This window comes from Loa loa (assembly GCF_000183805.2).
Source record: "Loa loa unplaced genomic scaffold supercont3.7, whole genome shotgun sequence".
Lineage (NCBI taxonomy): Eukaryota > Metazoa > Nematoda > Chromadorea > Rhabditida > Onchocercidae > Loa > Loa loa.
The window spans coordinates 217,653-240,122 of NW_018108187.1; the positions used below are offsets into that span (position 1 = coordinate 217,653).

Sequence of the window (22,470 nt, forward strand, 5' to 3'; positions counted from 1 at the left end):
ATTCTATTCTGTAGATGCATAATTTTGATTTATTTTGAACGAATGGTTAATTTTAACTGACTTCGAATATTTAAAATGACAGCAATAGCATTATTTTGTTCCTAGATACTTTTGCAACTTGGTTTACACTATCGTCGCAAATGCTGGGTCCACTTCAATGTTCAAACTCTTTCAAAATGGGTTTTTTTTTTTTGGTGATGAATAGTGGAATTTCTATCATAATTATCATCTAGTTGAAATGAAACAGCAAGGAACGTTTACTTCCTTCTTTTAGCTTTTAGAAAACATTCCATGCGATGAGATTAAATGATCGTAGCAAAGCAAGGAAACTGGTTGGCCGTCTTCGGAGAAAAAAAAAAACAAACAAATAGGAAAATGTCCACTCTTTGAATGAACAGGCCTGATAAATAAAGGCATTGTTTGTAATAGTTACGCGTCATTATTTATGGTGAAATTTTTGCGTTGTAATTATTTTATATTCTTGTACATTTCCCATCCATTCTTGTTTACAACTTGTCTTCATTAAATCCTTAATGAAGATAAGTGTTAAAATGACGAATGCGAATGATTGAAGAGTATGTAAAATTCAAGAATAAAAAGTTTTGCTTCATATATAGCCGTGTGATTCTTGTAACTTCCGTAATTTCTAAGGAATGTATTAATTTGTAGTTTACTGTAGCTAACCATTAATAGTTCATAACTGTGCAAAAATTTTTGGCATATAAAAATTCGCTGATTTTATAATTAATTTGCTCTTATTTTCCAAGAATAAGTATCTGTAATTTAATTTTCTATTGTTTGTATCGTAAGAAAAGCATGTTCATTATATTTTTACAGTTAATATTTGACAAGAATTTGGCGTCATTAAAATTATTCCTTTGATATTTGGTAAATTTGGCTATTCTTTTGGAAATATTGATTTTATTATCGAAAAACATTTCAAGTAACCTACATATGTTCTGTTGTATTGAAACATGCTCCCAGTAGAAGACGGACTCTGAAATGGTATATAATTATTTATAGCACAAAAAAACAGAAAGTTTGATTCGTATAACAGAAACAAACATCTATCGAAATGGTTGCATGATAGAGAAAAGTTAAAATATTTGGAATTTTTTTTAGTCAATCATTTTTCACATATTTAAATTTCTGATCTTTCACATCGTTAAGAATTGCAATCATTCCAAACTTCACCAGACCACTGGGAAGGCTCTACAATTTCTAAAATTACTATCAAAATGTAAGAAATACAAGAGACAAAAGCCTTACACTCTCAGACCAAATCCAAGACAAAAATATTTTTGGCTTACAATAAACTGTTAAATTCAGAAAATTATGGTCGTGCAAGGTTTGCATCATTACCTTTCACCTACATATTTCATGGTATTACAACGACATGTTACGTGTTAGAAGGAATTCTTATTTCAAACAAACTAATAAATAAAATATTGTGGTCGTGATTTTAAATTAAAGTATTGCTAAGGTTACTTTTAATCTTCCGCCGACCAACAATTAGCAAAGCACACAAAAATGGATTATCATCAAGTTCTTTTCAGATCATCAAGCAGTGCACCCTAGAAGCTTCTGTAACATTTTTAAAGTTTGCATAACAAACAGGTATTGCATGAAGTTGTTGTGGAGTTTCAAATGAAAAGAAGAAGTAAAGGGGGCTGCTCCTGCATATGTCCATCATCCCCCGAAGCAATTCGAAATTCGATTAAATTTGTATGTGCCAAACTGTGACAAAGTTGTAGCATATATGAGCTAGACCATGGAAGAGAAAATTAGACATAAGCAAATAGAAGAGTTGGGTTGACCATGAAAACAGTGAAGAAGAAAGAATGAGGGTCTAACCAACCAGACCTGTGTCCACTGCTATTGCTATTTGTGAAATACCTTTTGCGATAATTAGATGAGATTACATGAGCGAATCATTACTCTTCCTCATTGGACCAATCTCATAGAGTTTCTTTAAACAACACTTAATGTTTTTCGAGAATGATCTAAGTAGAATTTATTTGAATCTTTAGCTTTCATTTCTGTAAGCTCACTCTTAAAACTCATAGAGTTTCTTTCCTTTTTTTTTCGTGGACAAAAGTATGCGAAATGATTATAGTTAAAAGTAACAAAGCAAAAAATGATTCTAAACAAATCTCTGATCGAAGATCTGTCGAAGAAAACCTTGAGGCGTTCAAGAGACATGATGAAAGAATAATCTTCCAAACCAAACAGTATAAGATGAAAGTTTCTGGCTACAAAGACCGCTCCCCCAAGAAGCAGTGATACCTGAAGCATGTTATTGTAGAAGCAAACCACATTATAATTTTTTTTCTCACCGCAGTAAGATGTGGGATAGGGAAAAATGGAATATGAAATTATTATTGCTGGTGGAGAGCTTATATTAGTGGAATATAGCTGTAACGACATCTCTTTCCTGTTCTGCACTTAACTTTAAGGGATGAAAAAAAGTTACTTCTTTCGCCGTTCTCTCCACGATCTAACTTGTAACAGTTTTTTGTGCAAAATGGGATGGTAAAGGAAGACTGGATTAACGAAATGTAATGAAAAAGTTATCATAGATTCGAGGAGAATACAATAGCTGGAAAAAGAAAGCGTTCGCGACGATAAATGGGAATAAGAATGCGGAACGTTGACAAACCAGCACGGCCGGATCATTGAAGCAACGCAAACTTGGTTGGTCGTCGAGCAGTGTCATGGAAATGATAGCTATTAATTTTTCGTCTTTTACGTTGTTTTTGTTTTGCTGATTCATGGTATCACAAATCAGATCCATTGTTTGCTTTTAACCATCGCCATCACTTACCATCAAGGGATAATAGATGATTGGCGATGGTAGAACGAGCTAGTCTCCATCATCACTTCCACAAATTTATTTGAATGTTAAGCAATTTTTAAACCTTTTCTATTTTATTTTCTCAGACTGATTTACATGCAGAATTTGGAGTTAATACAATTATTATAGATGTGTAGATGTAAAATATTGAGAAAACTGGTGTTAGACAACTACTGGTAGAAAAGGAAATCATAAACAAAGTGGTTTTGTCCAAAAAACTGGAAAAAAGAATGTTCATTTTCTACTGAGGCAATAAAACAGGAGGTAACTGTCCACCCACTACTCTGCACATGTTTAATACTTCTGAGCATTTGTGTATTTTGCAGCATATATAAAAGACGCATAAGGTTAGATCAAGCATAACAAGATGACCATCTATTTTCAGTAATGTATGGTAATGACACGTCAAACCAGATTGGCTCATATTAATTATGACGGCAATTTATGAAGCCAATTTATGGCGGTTGAATTGGATGCCATTTGAAGGGGTGAATTAAATGTGTCAAAGCTGCTTGAAAGAATTAAGGAATTATAACAAAAGTGAAAGAAATGGGCGAAATTGTCCAGTAGTGAAAGGAAAGAATTGCTACTAATAACATTAACTATTAGTTTACTAGAAAGATTCTACGGTATTCAAGTTAATCATTTAAATCATCAGATACAATACATTTCTGTTTGAAGATAAATGATCAAACAGTTCGACAAGTTCTCTTCAAAATGAATATCAGTCAAATACGAATAGTTCCTTTGATTAATATTTAATCAGAGCAAAGGTTTACTGACGAGAAGGAAAAGGGACAAAAGTAACAGCTGCATTCTAATGAGTGAGTTTAAAACAATGATAAAGTAACCATTAAGAAAGTGACCAGAGCGAATGAACTACAAGATGAACTTGGAAGGCAAATATGGAGACAAAATGCGGCGAAAAAAACTTGTTCTACTATGATGGACATCAGTTGAATCACTGCGGAAGGCACAATCAGCTTGTCGCGGATTTTCTTCAACAGTGACAAAGATTGAGGGTTCTTTCTGTCTCTTTGGTTGGTAGTACCTCAAACTCGGGTAATTAAACCTTTATTATGATAAATTTGTTTAATACAACAACGAAGTCAACAATTACGACTTCGATATGACAAATTAATGACGATAATAATATGAAAGGGAAACCCAATGACACCCGAATATCGTCTATCCAACCGATCTTGTTGAAACACATTTATAAAATGATTTCGATGTTCAGGACTCGCCACTTCCTCGAGTGCGGAAGATCCTGTCCCGAGATTACAAGAATTAGTGCCTTTATTAACGCACGTGAATGGAGTTCATTGTTAGAGCACACGAATACTATGGATAGCTTACATTGCACAGAGTATATCCTTATCCAGCAATAAAGGAATCATTGATTCACCGCTTCTCCTCGTGATTTCAGCGACACAGCTTACGCTTGAAGTTTTCATCATATTTTTGGTCTTTCTCGTAAGCAATCCCACTTATTTCGTCCATTTGTTTTGCTGTCTTACTAACAACTTCTCTTGGATAATCCAATTGGAACATTTTACACTTTAAAAAGCATTTCAAAAGTTTTTTGACTCACTTTGAAAGACACTTCCTTCATTTCAATCAGTATAACCGAAACACATGGCAGTCAGCTTATTCCGCAGCAAAATGATTCTTCCCAACATTAATTCAAGAGAAATCAACCTATCCTGTATTTTAAAGTCAAGTTTCTTTAAAAGAGAAATTGCTCTAAAAAAATCCTTGATTTAATACACCGCGTCTAACCTTCCAGTTGATGATGAATATAAGTGAAGCATAAATGCAATGATATCACAAAGTATCCTTTAACACCCGTATTAACAATCACAATTTTGGTTTCTCCAAACTTTATTGTGCATAGTTTCTATCATAATCTCAGTTGTTTCCACTAAATGCTTCAAATTCTTATCCACTTCTTGTAGTTTTAAACTTCTTTGCCTTTCATGGATTCTGATTTGCTTATCAATTTCCAATGTTCACTATTAACCGAAAATGGCTCCCAATGTCATGAATCGAGCTCGCTTCAGCTCTGTTCCTTCCCTCTCTTTCTTCCCTGTCTGATTTTATACAGTGATTATTTCACTGAAGAATTCTCGTAGAGGTGATTCATAAATATTCGTATTAAAGTGGTCATAAAGTCGAAAACACTAAACGGACCATTATCCGTTCACCTGATCATCATCTCTCTGTCTTAAACGGAGAGCAAACACTGAAAAATGAGGGGTGGTGTCATAAAAGCTTTACTGATTTTGAGTGCGGAGACATTTACAACGATGACGCATTACCAATGCATGGATTCTAATCAGAAGAGCCTGCGTGTCATAATGTAATGCAATCACTACACACCAGCTGTTTATCATTCCTTTCAGCCACTTTGTTCAAGTCTTGGATAATTTACGCTAGAAAGTTTTGTCCAAATCTTTTTGCGATCTTGTTTAATTCCCTAATAATTTCCACTAGAAGAGATCATATCGTTACAATGATAAAACTGTATCGAAGTGCTCTATTACATTTAAAAGCAATTTATTTATTTCATAATTTAAAGTGCTTAATCAAGCGAATTTAATATGTTTCAAATCCACAGTTTTAATATCAGGCTTGAACATGATTGTACCGCTTGTATCAGAAACACCAAGTTTACTATGAGATTCTTTGTTCGGAATGTAAAATGGTAGCTAAAGGACATGAAAAAATGCAATAAATTAGATTAAAAGCACTTTTTTTCAAACCAGCGAATCCAATAATTTTGATGTGTCAAAAAGAATACCGGAATCTGTGATTATACAGAAATAATTGCAAACTTAAATTTATTGATAGATCACTTTATTGGAAAAAACCATTCTTTGAAAACCACCTCACTTAAGGAAAAATAGATAACGGAAAACAGTCAAACAAATGTGATCTATCAACATAAAAAGGATAAAGATTACAGTAACACAACAAAATGATGCGAAAAAGAAAATTCGTACCTAAAATCTATCAGATTAGGCGATCATGGCTAACAATATATGATTTACCATCGGTTAGAATTTTCAGATCCCTAGATACTTGAGCAGTTATTTCTGCCGACGAAGAATCGTTCGTCGACAAGAGACCCAACCGATTCGATGGCGAGTTATTGGACTTCAAAATCTGTAAATTTAAAACTCGAAATTTACGAGATTATTCTATGAATTATATTAATCGATTAATTTATATTCAGCAGTTGGTAGTTAGCTCTAAAATTACAATGCAGTAGTACGGAAAAATCGACAGAAGCCAAATTTATTCAAAACCTATAATGCTCCTTTACTTTCCTACTCATCTAAAATTGGGTGTAAGGGCGCCAGCTAATATGGGTAGAACAGGGAAAGTATTCTAAACAATCTGTATAGTTCACGACAAATGGAAATTATGAAACTTTCTTAAACGATCATATACACAACTATCTTTGTTTTTATGAAAAAAAGGAAAAAAAAAACATTTTAGGAAATTTTTTTGTTCGTTCGCTTACAATGAAATTGTAAGCGGGTTGTATAATTTATAGAATTTTTATATTTTCAGATTATCAAAGGAATTTTTCTGCGTGAAATATGCCCATAAAAATTTAAAATAAACACCTTAATTCGTTCCTCTTCCCAACGTTTCCTTTCGTCAGCAAAGAGGCTGATTTGTTCATTGAGTGTATCACGCAAGGTTGACACTTCGGCTCTTAGCTCTTCGACTTCACTACGTAATTCACGTTCTGATGACGGTTCCTAGAAAATTGTTTAGTGTTATAAGAACACCAAAATTAAGTTTTTGTGTTTTATTTTGAAGCTAATTTAAAATTGATGAAAAAGAACAGCATGATTTATGTTTATCATATTAAAGATTAAGGAATATGTGAAGGGAATGAAAAGAAGATCGCAAATAAACACATAAGCTTTCCTCATAAAAATTTATATTTGAAAACCTTGGAATACCGCGGTGTTGGCAATGGAGGTCTAATACGTTTGTCAGCAATACTATTGTTGGTATTTGCTGCAGTAACATCACATGTAATGCGTTTGCGACATGGACCGCAAACAGTTTCGTCACGATTTCGAATAAGTTCATCAAAACATTCACGCAGTTGAAACAAATCACGTTCTATTTGCAAACACTACAATACACAATTTGTTGAAGACTAGAAAATTAATTTCCTTGACATTAAACCTACTTGATTAACACAGGTTTTATGAGGAGCATTACAAAAAACCGGTACGGTAATACATAATGTAACGACTGCCAAATTTCTGGTGTCATATGCTTTCTCAATATCTGGAAATCATCTACCACCTTTTTTTCCTTTCAAGTCTCTTGAAGCTTGCTAGAATATTTTATAAGTGGCTCATTAGTTCCAAGAAGAATGAAGACAAGACCATAACCTTGCGTTGCAATCCTTGTTTATCGCTGGTAAGATTCTGTATTGTACTTCGGAATTGTTCTCGTTCTTCATTACACCGCTGAATTTGTTGCCGTAGTGCGTTTTCTCCCTGTTGGCTAGCCTAAACACTTAGTTAGGGACAAACAATTACTAATTAATGTAATGGACCGAAAATCTTTTGTGAACTTTGATTGAAACAAAAACACAACTGAGCAATTGACAAACATTAGCCTACTTATGCCTTCCAGTAAAAGGAACACACTTTAATTTATCAGCACCAAAAAACAATGACCTGCAACTTTTGTTTGAGATCAGCAAGTTGCTCTTTCCAAAGTCGTTCTTTTTCTAGGTAAACTTTCACTAAAACCTCTTCGTTCTGTTCCATTGTTGCTCGTACATTTGTCAATTCGTTCTCCTTATCTCGAATGATTGTCTGAAGGGTACTTTAAAGTAAATTAATCCATTTATATTCACCACTGACTGACTACTACGCCGAACTAATCCAGCTTATCTATGCAGAATCTCGCCTTTTCCATGGGACTTTATATTAAGGTTGCATTAAAGAATTCAGTAATTTCTACTAAGTTAGTCTATGAAAAAAAAAATTCAAAAACGGAAACAGCATCGATCCCGAAATTTAAAGGGTTTCGGGAAAATGAAAGTGAATGGAATCGACGAGACCGTCATAAATTCTAAACAAATTTGGCACGATTTATAAGAACGGTCACCTCAAGTACAAAGAAAAAAATTTACTCCATATGCATAACAAAGAAGCAAACAACGTCATATCCGTTAATAATATTAGATAAAGTCATAGTGATGAATGATGGAAATTTAGATTCTACCCAGTGAATGGATTTTTAAAAGGATTAATTCTTAAATATTAGGACAAATGCTAGAAGTCTCTCCCATAAAACAGCAAGAATTTATTTTCAGAAAATTAAATCAAGCTCCGGAATTTAAATATTGATTTTAAGTCCCATATTTACATTTACAAAATTCCTTTGAATCAAGCAAACTGCATAGCAATTTCTTGTATATGGTCCGAGAGCTTATTCATTTTCAGACTTGAGTTCATTCTCTCTCTCTGTCTATCTATATCTGTATATATGTTTTATACATAAATATATATATATATATATATATATTTACCTTGTCACGGAGAAAGACTTGCATGCCCTAATGAGATTGCGAGCCCTGCTGCCGGTAGCACATGTCCCCAGTAGGGTCTACTATGCCAGACAGTCTCAGCGGAAGGGTCAGACGAAGTCAAGATAGGCCTGGCAAACATCCTAGAAGAACAACTCCATTTCAAACCCGGTCAGATGGAGTTCGTTTAGCCCTGTAAGGCTATCCACCACCTAAGCGAAGGATACTTTAACAAAACCTACTTCCTGAGGACTCCACTGTCACTGTCCTGTTTCGCTAGGTCCTGGCAGATGAATCTTAAGAATAAAGAGTGGGAGTTCCGCGCACGCTGTACCTCACCTAAAAAATACACTGCGCAAGCCCGAAGGATACGCCTACCTTTGTAGCGTTTGCAGCAACTGCGGAAGCTCTCCTCAATCCTTCGTTAACACAATCTAGTCATGAGGATGATTATATGACGTAATCATTAAGAAGGTGGACTAAACTGTAAGAATAAAAAAAACTGTGCAATGAAAATTCCAATAAACCTCGTAATCAACAATACCGGAATCGCTTGGTGAAGGTGTGACGTGTATTCCTGAACTGTAACGACTACCTGAAGAAGCATTCGAACCATAAACTTGGTGTGAAGATGGAGATTTCTGCAAAGAATGTCGATATTTGCACATGAGCACATGGTTCTCTTTTCTTAATTTGTCAAGTACAGTAACATTGTTTATATCTACGAATCAACAGATCACAATGAGCTAAATCGAAAAAACAACAGAAAAATAAGGGCTGAAAATTACTTTAAAGGACGAAAACTGGATCAATTGATCAACTGAATCAAAAAGTTATAAAGGAACAAAAAACTATCAGTGAATATGGATTATAGAAAAAGTATTCTACGGTTTGGGAACAGTTATAAAATATATTAGATACTACAATCGAAGATATGATTAAACATCAAATAATTTACTGACTTACTGATACACTGACTATAAGTTACCATCTCGAACCTCTTAAAGGAACGTATGCGGTGGAGAAAATTTTTTTACTGAAAAGTTACGCGTATATGAACCTTGATAGGATTTAGTGAAGAAATTCCTGCTCCTACGCTGACTGCTGCATTGTCGTTTTGCTGTTGTATTTTATCATGATTAATGTTAGTATTATTATTTGGTGTCGCTGCTACAACATGAAGTCTCTCGGACGATGGGTTGCTACAGTAAGGCGTCGAATGTACAACAGAATAGTTCTCATTGATTGACGAATCCACTGTAAATTATTTATTTTACAATAACCAGCGGAAAAAAAATTCTTAAAAAGAAATAAAAAAGCATCCAATAATCACGGGTTCTAAATTCAAAACTTAGGAAAGACCTAAATATCAATCTAGACTTTCGAATTTAAAATCTAAATCCTCACATAACCGTTAATGATTAACGCTAGACATACCTTTCAATCTAATAAATTAATTCTGAAGGATAAATTCTTAAGATCTTAAAGTATGACTATCTGTAGAAGAACTTTATTCTCACTATTTGAGGTAAACGAAAGACAGAAAAGTGAATCAAGAGGGTGGATAGTCAATCACTAGTAAACTATTACGTATATGCAGCAATTCGAAATTGCTGAATAGCTGAATAGATGAATAGCTTCCTACCGATTCTAAGCCAATATAAAACCTAAATGAATCAGCAAAAAAAGGAAACAAGCAAAAGGAGACGAACAACTGCTTTGTATTTTTCATTCGATATAACAACGAAAGTCAGAGTTCATAATGTAGAAATAATAATGGTGTGATTTGAATGATTTCAGAAGTGATGAGCCTCAAAACGGAAAAACTGGATTCCTTAATTAAAAACCTGCTTTTGGTCCTTTTCAAGTTTGGCTTAAAGCAATCCACATCACAATCAATCTGCTCATGTATAATCTTAAATTAATCTGCCAAAGTGACTGAAAGTCATTTTTAAAGTCGAGAACTAAATAGCAAATTAACCATCAATGTAGAACTTGTCGCGTTCAATGTATTCTGGCACAACATCATAATCATTCTCCTCAGCTTCAAATTTGCTGGATCTTTTCTCCGCAACCATTGCTGATGTCATTTGGAAGCTATAATTGTTGAATGGGCATTATTTCAAATAATTCATGCGAATCTTTGAAGCCTATGTAAATAATAATCGATGACTTTCATCAAAGTCTTAATTTCTAAGCAAAATATTAGAATCTCTAGCACAAACATAACATGGCAAAAATGTTATGAGGAGGATTGAATGATCTCCCAAATCTACCAAACCTGGTTGATGGTTGATAGATGGCTCGTGGTCTGTTGTTACCATTAAGTAATGATGGTACGGAAGCATTTGACACAGTGTCTTTCGAATGTTGTGAAGATCGTTTCAATTCATCACTGCTATAATAAGTCCAATAAAAGAAACGGAATTTTTTAATCGTTTTAACATCATCATCATATAAATGAAACATCTATAAAGGCAGTGGGATTGAATGAATTTGATTCTCCTGAAGAATGAAAAGAAACAGACAAAGGAAGGGGAAAATCGGTAATTAGGAGAAACCTTTTGGATGTTTTGAATCCAATGCCTAAAAATGGATCACTGAATAATGACTGAGGAAGATGTCTATAATCCGACACTTCACGAAGAGTCCATTAACCGCTACAGAACTGTCAACTAGCAACGCTACTTACAGAGTTATCGTAGAAATCTCAAAAGAACATTCCAACTTTTGATAACCGCTCTGCCGGGAAATCATACTTACTTTGATGAGGGCTTTGTTGAAAAATCATTTTTCTTCTTGTTACTGTTATAAAAAGAGAAGGATGATGAGATAACTGTTTGCCGTTTGTCTGATTTGCGTGAAGCATATGGTCGGAATGCTACTGGCCTGATAATATCCATGTCCTGAAAATAGTAAATAAAAACAAAAGCGTAAAAGTTCTCAACAGCCTTGACAAAATCAATAAGCAACGGATGCACTGAATAAATGAGTGAAAGTACGGATAAAGTAGTGAAAAACAATAATTACTTGAGTTAAATAAGTATGAAATATTTCAATTTTGCTACTGTCATCCCGCTTCCCACTGTTTTACATAAAAAATTAGGGAATATATCGTTGCGTGGACCTAAAGTTGCTCTTCCAAAATGATTCTCATTCGAATACTAGAAACCGATCCTGATGATATATTCCCTAATTACAGCAACCATCCGCAATATTTGTTAAGGATGAGAAGTGATCGGAAGTACTGCTTTCTTATCAATCATTGATATATGCAATCTCATCCTTACTCCAATGATGTTTGATTTCAACCCCTGATCTTCATACCGCAGTGCCTATTTGTTTACAAAAGATGCTGTCAAGTTGTGGAATTCTGATCTAGCAATAGAATGAGTTGAAGATGAACAAACTGCTTATGATCCGATCATTGTTACAACGATTCTTCCTAGCATTTCTTAGAAATAAGAAAGCATATTAACTGTCATAAGAGTAGCGACCAAAATTCAAACTAAATGTTAAATCAATATGACTGCTCGATTATTAAATAAAGAACGATAATATGAGAAGAAATGAATTAATTTCTGAACAACTGCATGACAGAAAGTTCCTCATAAACACTGTAGAATTTTGTGCAGCTATCAAAGCATTTATTTGACCTCCCGAATCTAGCGAATTAACACGTGGTTTAGTTCCATCTTCTCAATTTGCCCAATACTGTCAAACAGTAATGGCGTTATGCCTTGAATGATATTGTCTCAATTAGTGGAATATACGGGAAGATAAACGGAGAGAACGGAATGGTATGCAAAGAGCTCCTTCATCCTTCTTTTTTTAGCCAAAACTTGATAAAATTTCCTATAAATGTGTTATTCAGAGGAATGGAATTTTTCTTTCTAATTGTAAAGTATTCTTTTTGTTTGGAAAAAGACATATGCACAGGTATGTGTAGGACAGTAATGTGAAGGAGTGAAATGAATGGAAGGAACTTGTCGTATGCTTTCCTCGCGACGCTACTTCCCCAAAACCAATTTCAAGGCCGACTTTGAAATGAACGTGTGGACAGTTCAACATTTCTCTTCAATCATGAGTTCCAACTATAGCATGCAAAATTAATTTCTAATTCAGTTTGAAATTTAATTTCGAAAGTTGAAAAGTTCAGAAGTTGGGAATATGTCAATGAATTCATAGCTGCGTTATATGAATGAAAATTGAATTAAATCAAATCAACAACTCTTCCTAAGTATTCTGGAAAAATCAGCAGCCAATTGTAACTCAAATTATTCATACAGAACTAGTGACATAATTGGGCGCCAATTTATTCCATCCAAACTTGTACAAGAACCGTAACTTTAAAATTTAAAGTTCTAAAATACATTCAAAATTAGGAATAAACTAAAATAATGCAAACCTTTGGTTTAACGCCTGAATACGGTGTAATTCGAACTGGTGGTGGCAAATTGTTGCTCAGATTGTCGTAGTCTGAAACTTTTTTAAATCATGCAACATTTTTAAATAGTAGGTAGAGTATATGTTACCTGTATGGAAAATGGCAAGGACTGAGTTTTCGGAAGATCATTTCTTTTCTAAAATTTCAGCTGATTGGAAGGAATGAGCTAACGACAAGGATTTTTTGAATATCTTATTTCCAATTCTCATTGCAAAATATATTCGAAATTTTAAGCATACTTTCAACAGTTTGGGCAATTGTTCGAATATTTTTAAATTTTGAAAGTGTGCAGCAAGATTTTTGACTGTTCGAGGACCATTGTCGTCACGTTGTTTCAGTGTTCGATGGTCCATTACCGTTCCCGATCCACTTAACGTTTTATTGCTATAAAATTTATTAGAAATTGATATCAAAAAGAAGAGTTGCGAAATACTAAGGATATATTCAGATGCAAATGTAAATTGTTGTAGTTTACAGTAGCAGAAATATAGTGAGTACTAGGTAAGTTGAAGAGAGTTTAAACAATGATCGCCAAATGAGCACTTCAACTGCTTGGGTGCTGATCGCGGGGAATGACCTTAAGAGGGGAGAGTGTAATATTGAATAATTTTTATGACAAAATAATGATTCCGTCGGTTAGGGGAGGGGTAACCTTGGTGAGAGATAAACTTAAGAATGATAAATATTATTAGTGATTCAAAATATGACCTACTGATTCAAGGTAGGACCTACCAGTGTCACTTACAATCCATTATGAATGTATTAACTTATTAATAAAAATTTTTTAATGCCAAATTGCTATCAGAACTCAACCTCCTCCCACTTAATACAACATGGTATTTTTGAGTGCAGAAGGAAAAGTGACGAAATGACAGTCTCTTCCTATATAATGGCTAAGTTAGCTTCCTGAAAATGAGACGTGCAGATAGATAACGGTCAGCTGACGTATAAAAAGGAAAGAATTGCAGTGTATGTATATAAATGGATGAAAAGACAATAGGCGTAAAAGTTGGGAATAATTAGTTGCTGAACAAATTCAAGGATGATCGTAAGCGAATCGTACTGGTAAGAGAGAGATTCGAAATATGACACCGCGATACTACTCTCACAAAGAACTCTTAACAACATCTTTCTTATCAAGGTTCTTTTCCCATGCTATGAGGTCATTGTCCAGCAGCCTTTTCTCTAGGGTACATTTACTTCAATTTTTGGGTAGAAGTAAACGGATTTAGCAGGGAAGAGTGAACAATCGTTCTTCCTCTGCATATCATTTATTTTTGAATGTAGACAGAACGAACCAGCTTCCCTTCAGCAATTTACTTAATCTTTACTTACTTGTTCAGCAACACTGCCACTAATTTACTGATCATAAGTTATTTTATTGCTACGTTACCCTACTTCCTAATATTTATTACTTCGATATCAAATTTTCTACTTATAATAAATTATAAAAGTAATAAATTTAAATTAATTGAGACAGATGGCCCTATAATGCAGTCATTTGCACCTAACATATGTAAAAGTTGACCATTTCTTTTACCAAGAAAAAATACTGTTACGAGGTAAGACGTAAAATCCAACCCTAGCATATGCCAGTTCTACAAATTCAATAATTATTGGAAAAGCTCAGTTTGCGGTCCGAAATTCAAAATATTTCTGAGAAAACTGAGAAACCAGGACAACCACATAAATTGGCGGCAATCCAATTTGCCTCGTAAAAGTGCCACTTTAGTGTAACTTTCAAACAACTTTATTACCCTAATATCACTACTATCATTGCATCGAAGAAAGATAACTGAATAAATTCCATTTTAGAATTTTCGAGGATTCACAAATAAAGTAAAAATTGCCAGGAATTTGATACAGATATGTTCTTGAAGAACATTGTAAGGATTCTTCCGAAAGAAGGAGTATTACTATACAATGATGCACAGCATTCTTAATAACCTTTAGTTAAATAATTTCTTTTTTGTTCTTCAGAAGTGTGAATGCATATTTAAAAAGAATTAAAATTAGAAAGCTTAATTCAATCAACAACCGAAAAATTTTTAGCGTAGTTGAGGAGTTGGAATTTGATAGCAATATGTAAAAGGTTAAATTAACAACATTTTAACGTTTCTGTTCTGAAGGACTATTCGTCCTTTTATAATAGTATCTAACCTAAAAGTGCTATAACATAATATTCCGTTCTCCCAGCTCAAAAAGGAAAAATGAAGAATTGTAATTTACAACAGTACCAGTAAGCACTGTTAAACTCATGCTAACAAGAAATTTCTGTTGAGAATTTTACGGAAACAAAAAAAAATTAATAAGCGGTTCCAATTCAAAATATTTCACTTTCAAATGTTACTGCTGTAATATCAAAACTTCTACATCAAATATATATTACCAGTGGAAGAACCTATGTTAGAATAAATGCGGTAATCGTTCTAGAGTCGTAAATTACAAGTCTAATGTTTCATTTCACACAAAAGAAAGGGAAAATGTAAACGAAAACGAATCCATTTTAACAGTAAGTAGTCAGTAGCGAATCAAGCAAAGCTAACCAAGGGCGTTTGGACAAGTTATAATAAATTGGCCAATGAAAAAAAAAGCAAGATAAGATAGTAAGAAGCGGGTTTTCTTCAGTGATTTTGTCTAGAAAGAATTCATGAGATATTATCTCATTTCGTTCTAAAAAGACAGTAAATATTAGACAATTTATTGTTTAATTTAATTCGGAAAATTTCGAAGAATATTAGGAGTGAGGCGAAACATAATCGTTCATTGCGATCTTTCTAGCAAGTTTTTGAGAATGTATGAACTGTTCGTTGAAAACAACTATAGAAATTTCTCACTGAGTGGAGACATTGGTACTACACAGGTTGCTGTGGTGAAGTGAAAACTTTCGATAACATTCAATCTAAAAATGTGACAGGATCAATTAAAGATCCATTTCAAAATTACATTCTTCATCCTGTATTGTTCTGCTCTTACTTTATTATCCTATCAATCACTCATTGCAGGATAGAAAAAAAAAAAAAAAACTAGGATGGAAGATTTTGAAAAAGACAAAAACCACTTGAATGAGGTGTTAGGCAAGCGGTAGGCCAGGCAATTTCGAGAAATACGAAATAATTCGATGACTCGATGGAATAAATTTTTCCAGTTTGCTATCTCGAAGATAAATCTATTTTTATAGATCAAACAATAAGAGAAAGAGAACCTTTAAAAGCAAATAAAATTTTTTTTGGAGAGTCACATAGCTATTCAACATGATGATCAAAAGAGTTAATGATGACAGTGGAAGAATTTCCAATGCTGCAAGATTGGATAAGCAAATGACAAATATATATATCCGAATGGAGAATGAAATAAAAGGATATGATATGAAACAACTGCTAAACCAACCATCTATAAAATAAATAGCGAGGAGTTGTTTTGGCCAAGAGCAGCCGACGATGATATTGAATTATGCGGAAATTTCTGGTATATCACGAGTGATAAGAGAAATAAATGATAAAACGATTAACAATAAACGGAAAAATGAAAGGCAGAAAAGATGGACCGATTAATTGCATTGTTCTAATCTTCAGAATTTACATGGACAGATCGATATAGGGTACATTAGGTTTACATGGATCGATATAGGTAGAATGAAGCCAAAGGCCAGGGCCAGCTAATCGAAATTATCCGAGAGGGCACGAAAATCACGAAAATATAAACATGAAATATTGTGCCAATGGTGGCAAATAGTTGAGGGACAAAAAGTGTAATTTTTTGTCATTTTTTTTTCAAATTTTTGGTAAATCATAAAACAGGATATTAATGTATTGAAATCTTAAGAGAAAAACAAAGACGAAATTTGAAAACTGCAAAACATTTAGATGTGATATTTCTGTTTTAATTCATCTCAGAATTGAACTAGTGCTTGTCTTATATCTGAAGTCAGGATGCGACGTCAAAAAGTATGTAAGGAAACTACTGATGCAAAGAAGTCTTGGAGGGAACAACGCTCAAGTAACTGAAAATACGAATTTCAACACTAGGCAATGAGTGATGTAATCAGTTACTTTGTTTCATTCATTTATTTGCTGCTATTCAATTCTTTTAATTAGGAAAATAGACCAAAGCAGTAAAAATAAAAAATTAGAAATATAGATCGAAAAATGAAACAATTAAATCAGAGAGCACAACCTTCTTGCTCACTAACCAACAAATGCTTAAATCCAAAAATAACCTTTTTCCTGCCTTACTCTCCATTGATTCTTAATGGTCTTTATTTGAGAACCCAGTAAACAGATAATCCTCACCAGGCAGAAGACCACATGTTCCCATAAATAAATGTTGAATAAAATAATTATAACGATGGGTATAACAGACCCCTGGCGAGTAGTTATATCCACCAGCTAAACAAAAGAGGACACAAATTGGTAGGAATAGGCTTTCCAAAGATAAATCCGGAAACATACAAATTACTCTTTTTCTTCAAGAAGGTGAAGTTATAAGACTATTTGGTCAAGAAAGCGGCCTAACATTAACATTTCCACCCTTTGTTTACAATTTTTGAATATATTTCTCTCCTAATACGAGGGGTTAGAATAGAATGCAAGAAAAAAATGCATAACTCATTAATTTTAATTAATTTGAGGTTAATTTACTCGACGTATTTTGCAGGATTAAATATTACATTGCAGCACTTTCAGTTTAGTATTAGTTGATCTTGGCTTGGAATTGTAATTACAACTAAATCAGGAGGAGATACCTTAATGAAAACAACTCATCATTCTTGTATCTTTTTTAAAATGATCCCTGCAAATTTTCGAGAAAAAAGCTAAAAAATAAATTTGATTAACAACCGATACATACAAGTACAATAAGTCCTTCCACTCCACAAAACAAGCTTTAATCAGGATGTATGTGACACGCCCAATGTAATGGTTTTTTTTTTTTGCGTTGCCTTTTGTTTCCGGAAATATTTAAATAACTGGAGCAACAATGAAATCTTGCAGATTTCCTATCCATAAAGAACTAAGTTACCTCTTTTGCTGGATACAACTTGACGTGAAAGTTCCGCTACCTTTCCGTGTTACAACCATATGTTTGGTATCACATTTTATGCTTAAGTCGGAGTATTGATGCTGAATTTCGGGCGCATGTGTAAAAATACATAAAGTGAAAATTTTTAAAAATATGTAAAGTATAGGTAAATAATAAGTCCCAAAAAGTATATTATAAAGTATACAGAAAGCATATTTGGAAAAAGTATATTAAAAAAATATTCAGAGAAGAGATGAGTAGAATTATTTCAGAAAGCAAGAAAGTAAATAAGTCAGTTAAGAAAACTACGCTCGCAAAATGTACTTTACTACTGCAGTCAAAAAAGCAATGGGCCAATCTCCATCGGGTTTCAACTTTAAAGCCAAATTATTGTACATGAAAACTTAAATAGAATCTGTTTAGAAAATGTCATCAGATAGGAAAATGTTTCTACCTGCCATCAACAACAAGAAAAACCGATAATTATCAGCATACGGATGTTCCGAATTCCAACTACTTGGATATTCAGTGTTGAAGCATACGGAAAACTTGTACAACGTGTAAATGCATTGTGATAAATGTGAAAAACTGGAACACACATCAAGAGACGGTCTTTTCCGTTACTTTTATCGTACTGTCTCAGTTTCATTAGCATCATGCTAAGAGGATTTACAGCCAACAATGCATCAAATTTCCTCAAAAAGGAAAAAATAAATAGAAATTTTCTCGGAAATTTTAAATTCACGTGTGATGAACTACTCTGCACTGATCAAATTTGCAATAGATGAAAAAAGAGGAAGACATACTTTCCACTAAAAAACCGAAAATTTTCTGATTCGCGCATTGTGAAATTTATGACCTCTAATATATATAATGTACTCGCGCTGTAATACTCAACAGAAATCGATGCATCGCTCCTGTGACCATTAACATCAACGCGCAGTGTTCTTAGATATATCGGTAATCGGGAATTCAATATCAAACCAATACCAAACATCAGACTATTATAGTTTAATGGATTTTAGACAGATGGATCTTTTTCCTCCAAGCAGATCAATAAAAGGCGCCTTTTGGTCGTAGGATCTTTGTTCACAGCAAACCTTAGGGATTTTATTAACAAAAGCATTTGCACAGCTGTCACTCTAGAGAAGCTCATCAAGACAGGACGGTCCTTCAAGAAAGAGATCGTATCAAACAATAGTTTTCTAGACAGACATTATAAACGAAGCTAAAGGGCAGAGAAAAGAGACAATGAATAGGAAAAGAGGTCAGGAAAAGGAAAAAAGTTGATAGGATTCGAATGACCTAGACAATTGAAGGGTCGAATCCCGTAGCCTTATTTGCAATCTGTCGTATTTTAAACAGACAGTTCACATATGCTATCGTAATTAGGACTTGAATATGCGCAAGATAAGGAAGATATTATGCGAAAATGGAGAATAGCGAGCAGAGTGGATTAAATAAAGAGGTCGATAGAAAAAGAAAGAAAATGTGGAGAAGAAACTGGTTATCCAACATATACTTTCAGTATTCGTTCCCATAAAAATAACAGATAAGTAGAAAGATCGAACCAGTGCAAGAATTCCCGTTCTAGCTTGAAATTTCGATGAATTTACGTTCAAGGTGAACTCTCAACACAATTCTTTTCTTCTTTAATTATGATGATGCGACTCAAAAACGACGAAATTCCGATAATTTCTCCAATTTCAAATTTTAAATTCTTCAGATAATTTTGACTGGTCATAAGATTTCAAGGAACTTAGTGTGGTCACAGCCGTAACTTCAAAGAAATTTAAAGAAATTATCGAAATGTGAACTGAATATGAATTCTTCGACATCTTATGAGGAGTAATGGCATTTTTAGATACTGTAGCGAGGAGAAGTAAGAAGTGATGCGTCATACTCTGATATGTGTAGGAAGCAGAAAGAAATTATATCAGTAACATTATAATACGACAAACTATTTCAACACCAGTCTAATCCCATCCCCTTCAATATCACTATTTTGCAGAAAAGGGAATATGCTATGATTTTGCTGGATTACTTTTTTAAATTACTGTTTCCACGTTGTGTTCGTTTAGAACTTTCCATAGCAGTTCAGCGAATGTTTCATGGAATAGTCTATGTTCTAATTAAGTGTGGTGAAATCAAGGTAATTCCTTAGGAATACATCAGCTCCACTGATAAACTATTAAAATCCATATTAATAAATCATTAACAATATTCTAATCCCATCCGTTTCAGACTTTATCAATGGATAACTTGCTATTTGTTATAAAAACAAATACACCCAATCTAAGAACTTGAAAAATCTAAAACATTAGGTAACTGCCAATAAAATGCCACTTATCTACCCACTAAGTGAAATTAATTCAGATGAAAAAACTCGGAAAAAAGCCGTCAGAAAAAAAGACAAATTGACAGAGATGAACAAGGTCTGTTTGTCTTAGGAAAGGAAGAAGAGAAGAGTTTCGGTTTAATTCAAATGATTTACCGAAGTATTAAAGATTCCATTCTTCAATAAGACAAAAGTAAAAACCGATAGCAAAGCAAAAGAAGGTTGATTGAGCAAACGTTTGAATATAACACAGTAATCAATAAAATGCAAACAATGAAATGAAAGTAACGCATTGAGCAAGTCCAAACCAAACACAAATTCGAAATTTCGGGTATTTAATTCGCTGAAAATTTGGTACAAATTTCACGTATTTATTGAAATAATACCAATCAGTGCAATGAAACTTCAGAAAATGCGTTCGTCTCAATGGCGAAATATTGTCCAATAACTAGTTATTAATTTTATTGCTTCTACACTGGTATTACCACTGAATATTCAGTTGAAGGCGTGACTCGATTAACTGAGTTCAGCAATTACACAAACATTTCAATTTAAAATTGGATCCATTTCGAATTAAAACGCAGATTAAAAGTTAATATCATTCAAGGTCAAAAAAATTTATAAAGTCTCTTATGTTCGACAGTTGAAGTCATAGTACTAAGGAAGGACCAAAGAGGAGCATAGAGCGCTTAGAAAGGATAGATACAGACACTGCATCATTCGGCGTTAAAGACAAGTAGTTCAAGTATTAATAAATGGGTCGAGAGAGTTGGAAAGAAACGATTTAAATCATTAGATGAACCTATGAACTGAAAAGCGCAAATTGGAACAGGGCGAAAACAAATCACAGTACAAAAAAGCTCTGTCTAAGATACAGGAGCAAAAATTTATCATTACATAAGTAAGGGTGGATTCCAAAGATCTGTTTTACATCAAAAGACAAAACTTTAATTCTCTTCTTGTATCTAACTGAAGAAACATGTTGAATAAGGCTGCCATATAAGATGGTTTAATATCAAAGAATCTTGAGATTCCGAAGATTCTTGAATGTTAAATTTCCTTTCTTTCGTACTATAATTTCTATTTTTATTCTAAGTCAGATTTATGAAAAATATAAGTAATCGACGTTTTTTTTAATATGGAAGCAAGACTTCTGCATACATTGCAATTTTTTGGTGTCAGAAATTTTACAAACTGAAATGTATTTGTCTGGCGTTGATGAAGGGCTATACACTTTAGATGAGATATCAATCACTAATAAATTAATTCTCTGATGATTTAAAAAATATGTATACATAAAATCACAATAATAGTTGTGAGATCATTTAAATACTACTCTCATACCAAAATTCCTCAAAGAAGGTCTCCTGTATTGGCCTTGAAACTTCATTACGTTTTTAATCTGAAATAAAATATGCAGAAGAAAATTAATCGTATACGAGTAGGAATCCTCATGCATGCACGCATATTTCAATTCACATAAACTATGTAGATTCACAATATATTTAATAAATTGTTTTGGGGAAAGTTTAAAGATTTACTGAAATTTTAGCAGACAAACTGCTAAAAGTTAAATGTTATCCTTTTCATTCTTTTCCTCCTATTTTCATATTTACCATATTTTGAAATATTAGTTCCAGAGAGTTACATGATATCCTCAAGACACAGTTCACTTTCGAGCATTGATAGGATAGCATTGATTATATGTTGATATCAGTGACAGATAACATAAACAGCTGCACAAATAAAAAACCGCTGCAAGAGCAAATTTTGGGGAATTATGACCGTTCTTAGGTAACTCATTTTATCCTTCCATCTTCAAACATTACATATCTTTCCATCTTCAAACATCTTTCAAACATTTATCCTTCCATCTTCAAACATTCCTCTGAATTTTGGAACTTTCCTCGTGTCTTCCATAAATATCTGACATGTTTGACATGATAGTTTATGATTAATTAATATTTTTACATGTGAGAGGTTGTTGAATGATCCTGTAACATCGATTTAAAATCAAGAAGCTCTTTTAAATTTGATATTTCAAAAAAACTCCCGATAAGAAAGACAAACCTGGCGGTATTCTCGCCTGTCAGGAAGAAATCACTAGCTGACTGCATTGGCAGTACCAAGTTTGGTCGGCTTGTTTTCAGTGCAAAAGCTGATCCTACTCGTGAAAATCTGGCATTATGTATCTGAAAGTGTGAAATTTTTTCATCGAAAATTCAGTTTTATACAGATTT

The 22,470-nt window shown here is 33.4% G+C and overlaps 3 protein-coding genes across 3 annotated transcripts in view; all 3 read right to left on the reverse strand.

Moving 5' to 3' along the window:
* Positions 1 to 3,963: 3,963 nt before the first annotated feature.
* Positions 3,964 to 4,408, reverse strand: LOAG_01330 (hypothetical protein; the record flags this gene model as incomplete). Its single annotated transcript, XM_003136869.1, has 2 exons — positions 3,964 to 4,151; positions 4,297 to 4,408. 2 exons carry the CDS (start codon positions 4,406 to 4,408, stop codon positions 3,964 to 3,966), a joined length of 300 nt encoding a protein of 99 aa, XP_003136917.1.
* A 1,248-nt stretch (positions 4,409 to 5,656) lies between these two features.
* On the reverse strand, positions 5,657 to 11,329 carry LOAG_01331 (hypothetical protein; the record flags this gene model as incomplete). The annotated part of the gene is made up of 10 exons (XM_003136870.2): positions 5,657 to 6,022; positions 6,490 to 6,627; positions 6,825 to 7,013; positions 7,279 to 7,398; positions 7,570 to 7,710; positions 8,954 to 9,067; positions 9,487 to 9,683; positions 10,408 to 10,523; positions 10,708 to 10,824; positions 11,190 to 11,329. 10 exons carry the CDS (start codon positions 11,327 to 11,329, stop codon positions 5,870 to 5,872), a joined length of 1,425 nt encoding a protein of 474 aa, XP_003136918.1. The 3' UTR covers positions 5,657 to 5,869.
* A 1,525-nt stretch (positions 11,330 to 12,854) lies between these two features.
* Positions 12,855 to 22,470, reverse strand: part of LOAG_16539 (hypothetical protein) — a 25,702-nt gene continuing 16,086 nt past the window's right edge. The window contains exons 10-11 of the mRNA XM_020449193.1: positions 13,113 to 13,257; positions 12,855 to 12,905 (exon numbers count right to left, since the gene is read on the reverse strand). Coding sequence (XP_020307314.1) covers positions 12,891 to 12,905; positions 13,113 to 13,257 — 160 coding nt within the window. The 3' untranslated portion in view covers positions 12,855 to 12,890. The remainder of the gene's footprint in view (positions 12,906 to 13,112; positions 13,258 to 22,470) is intronic.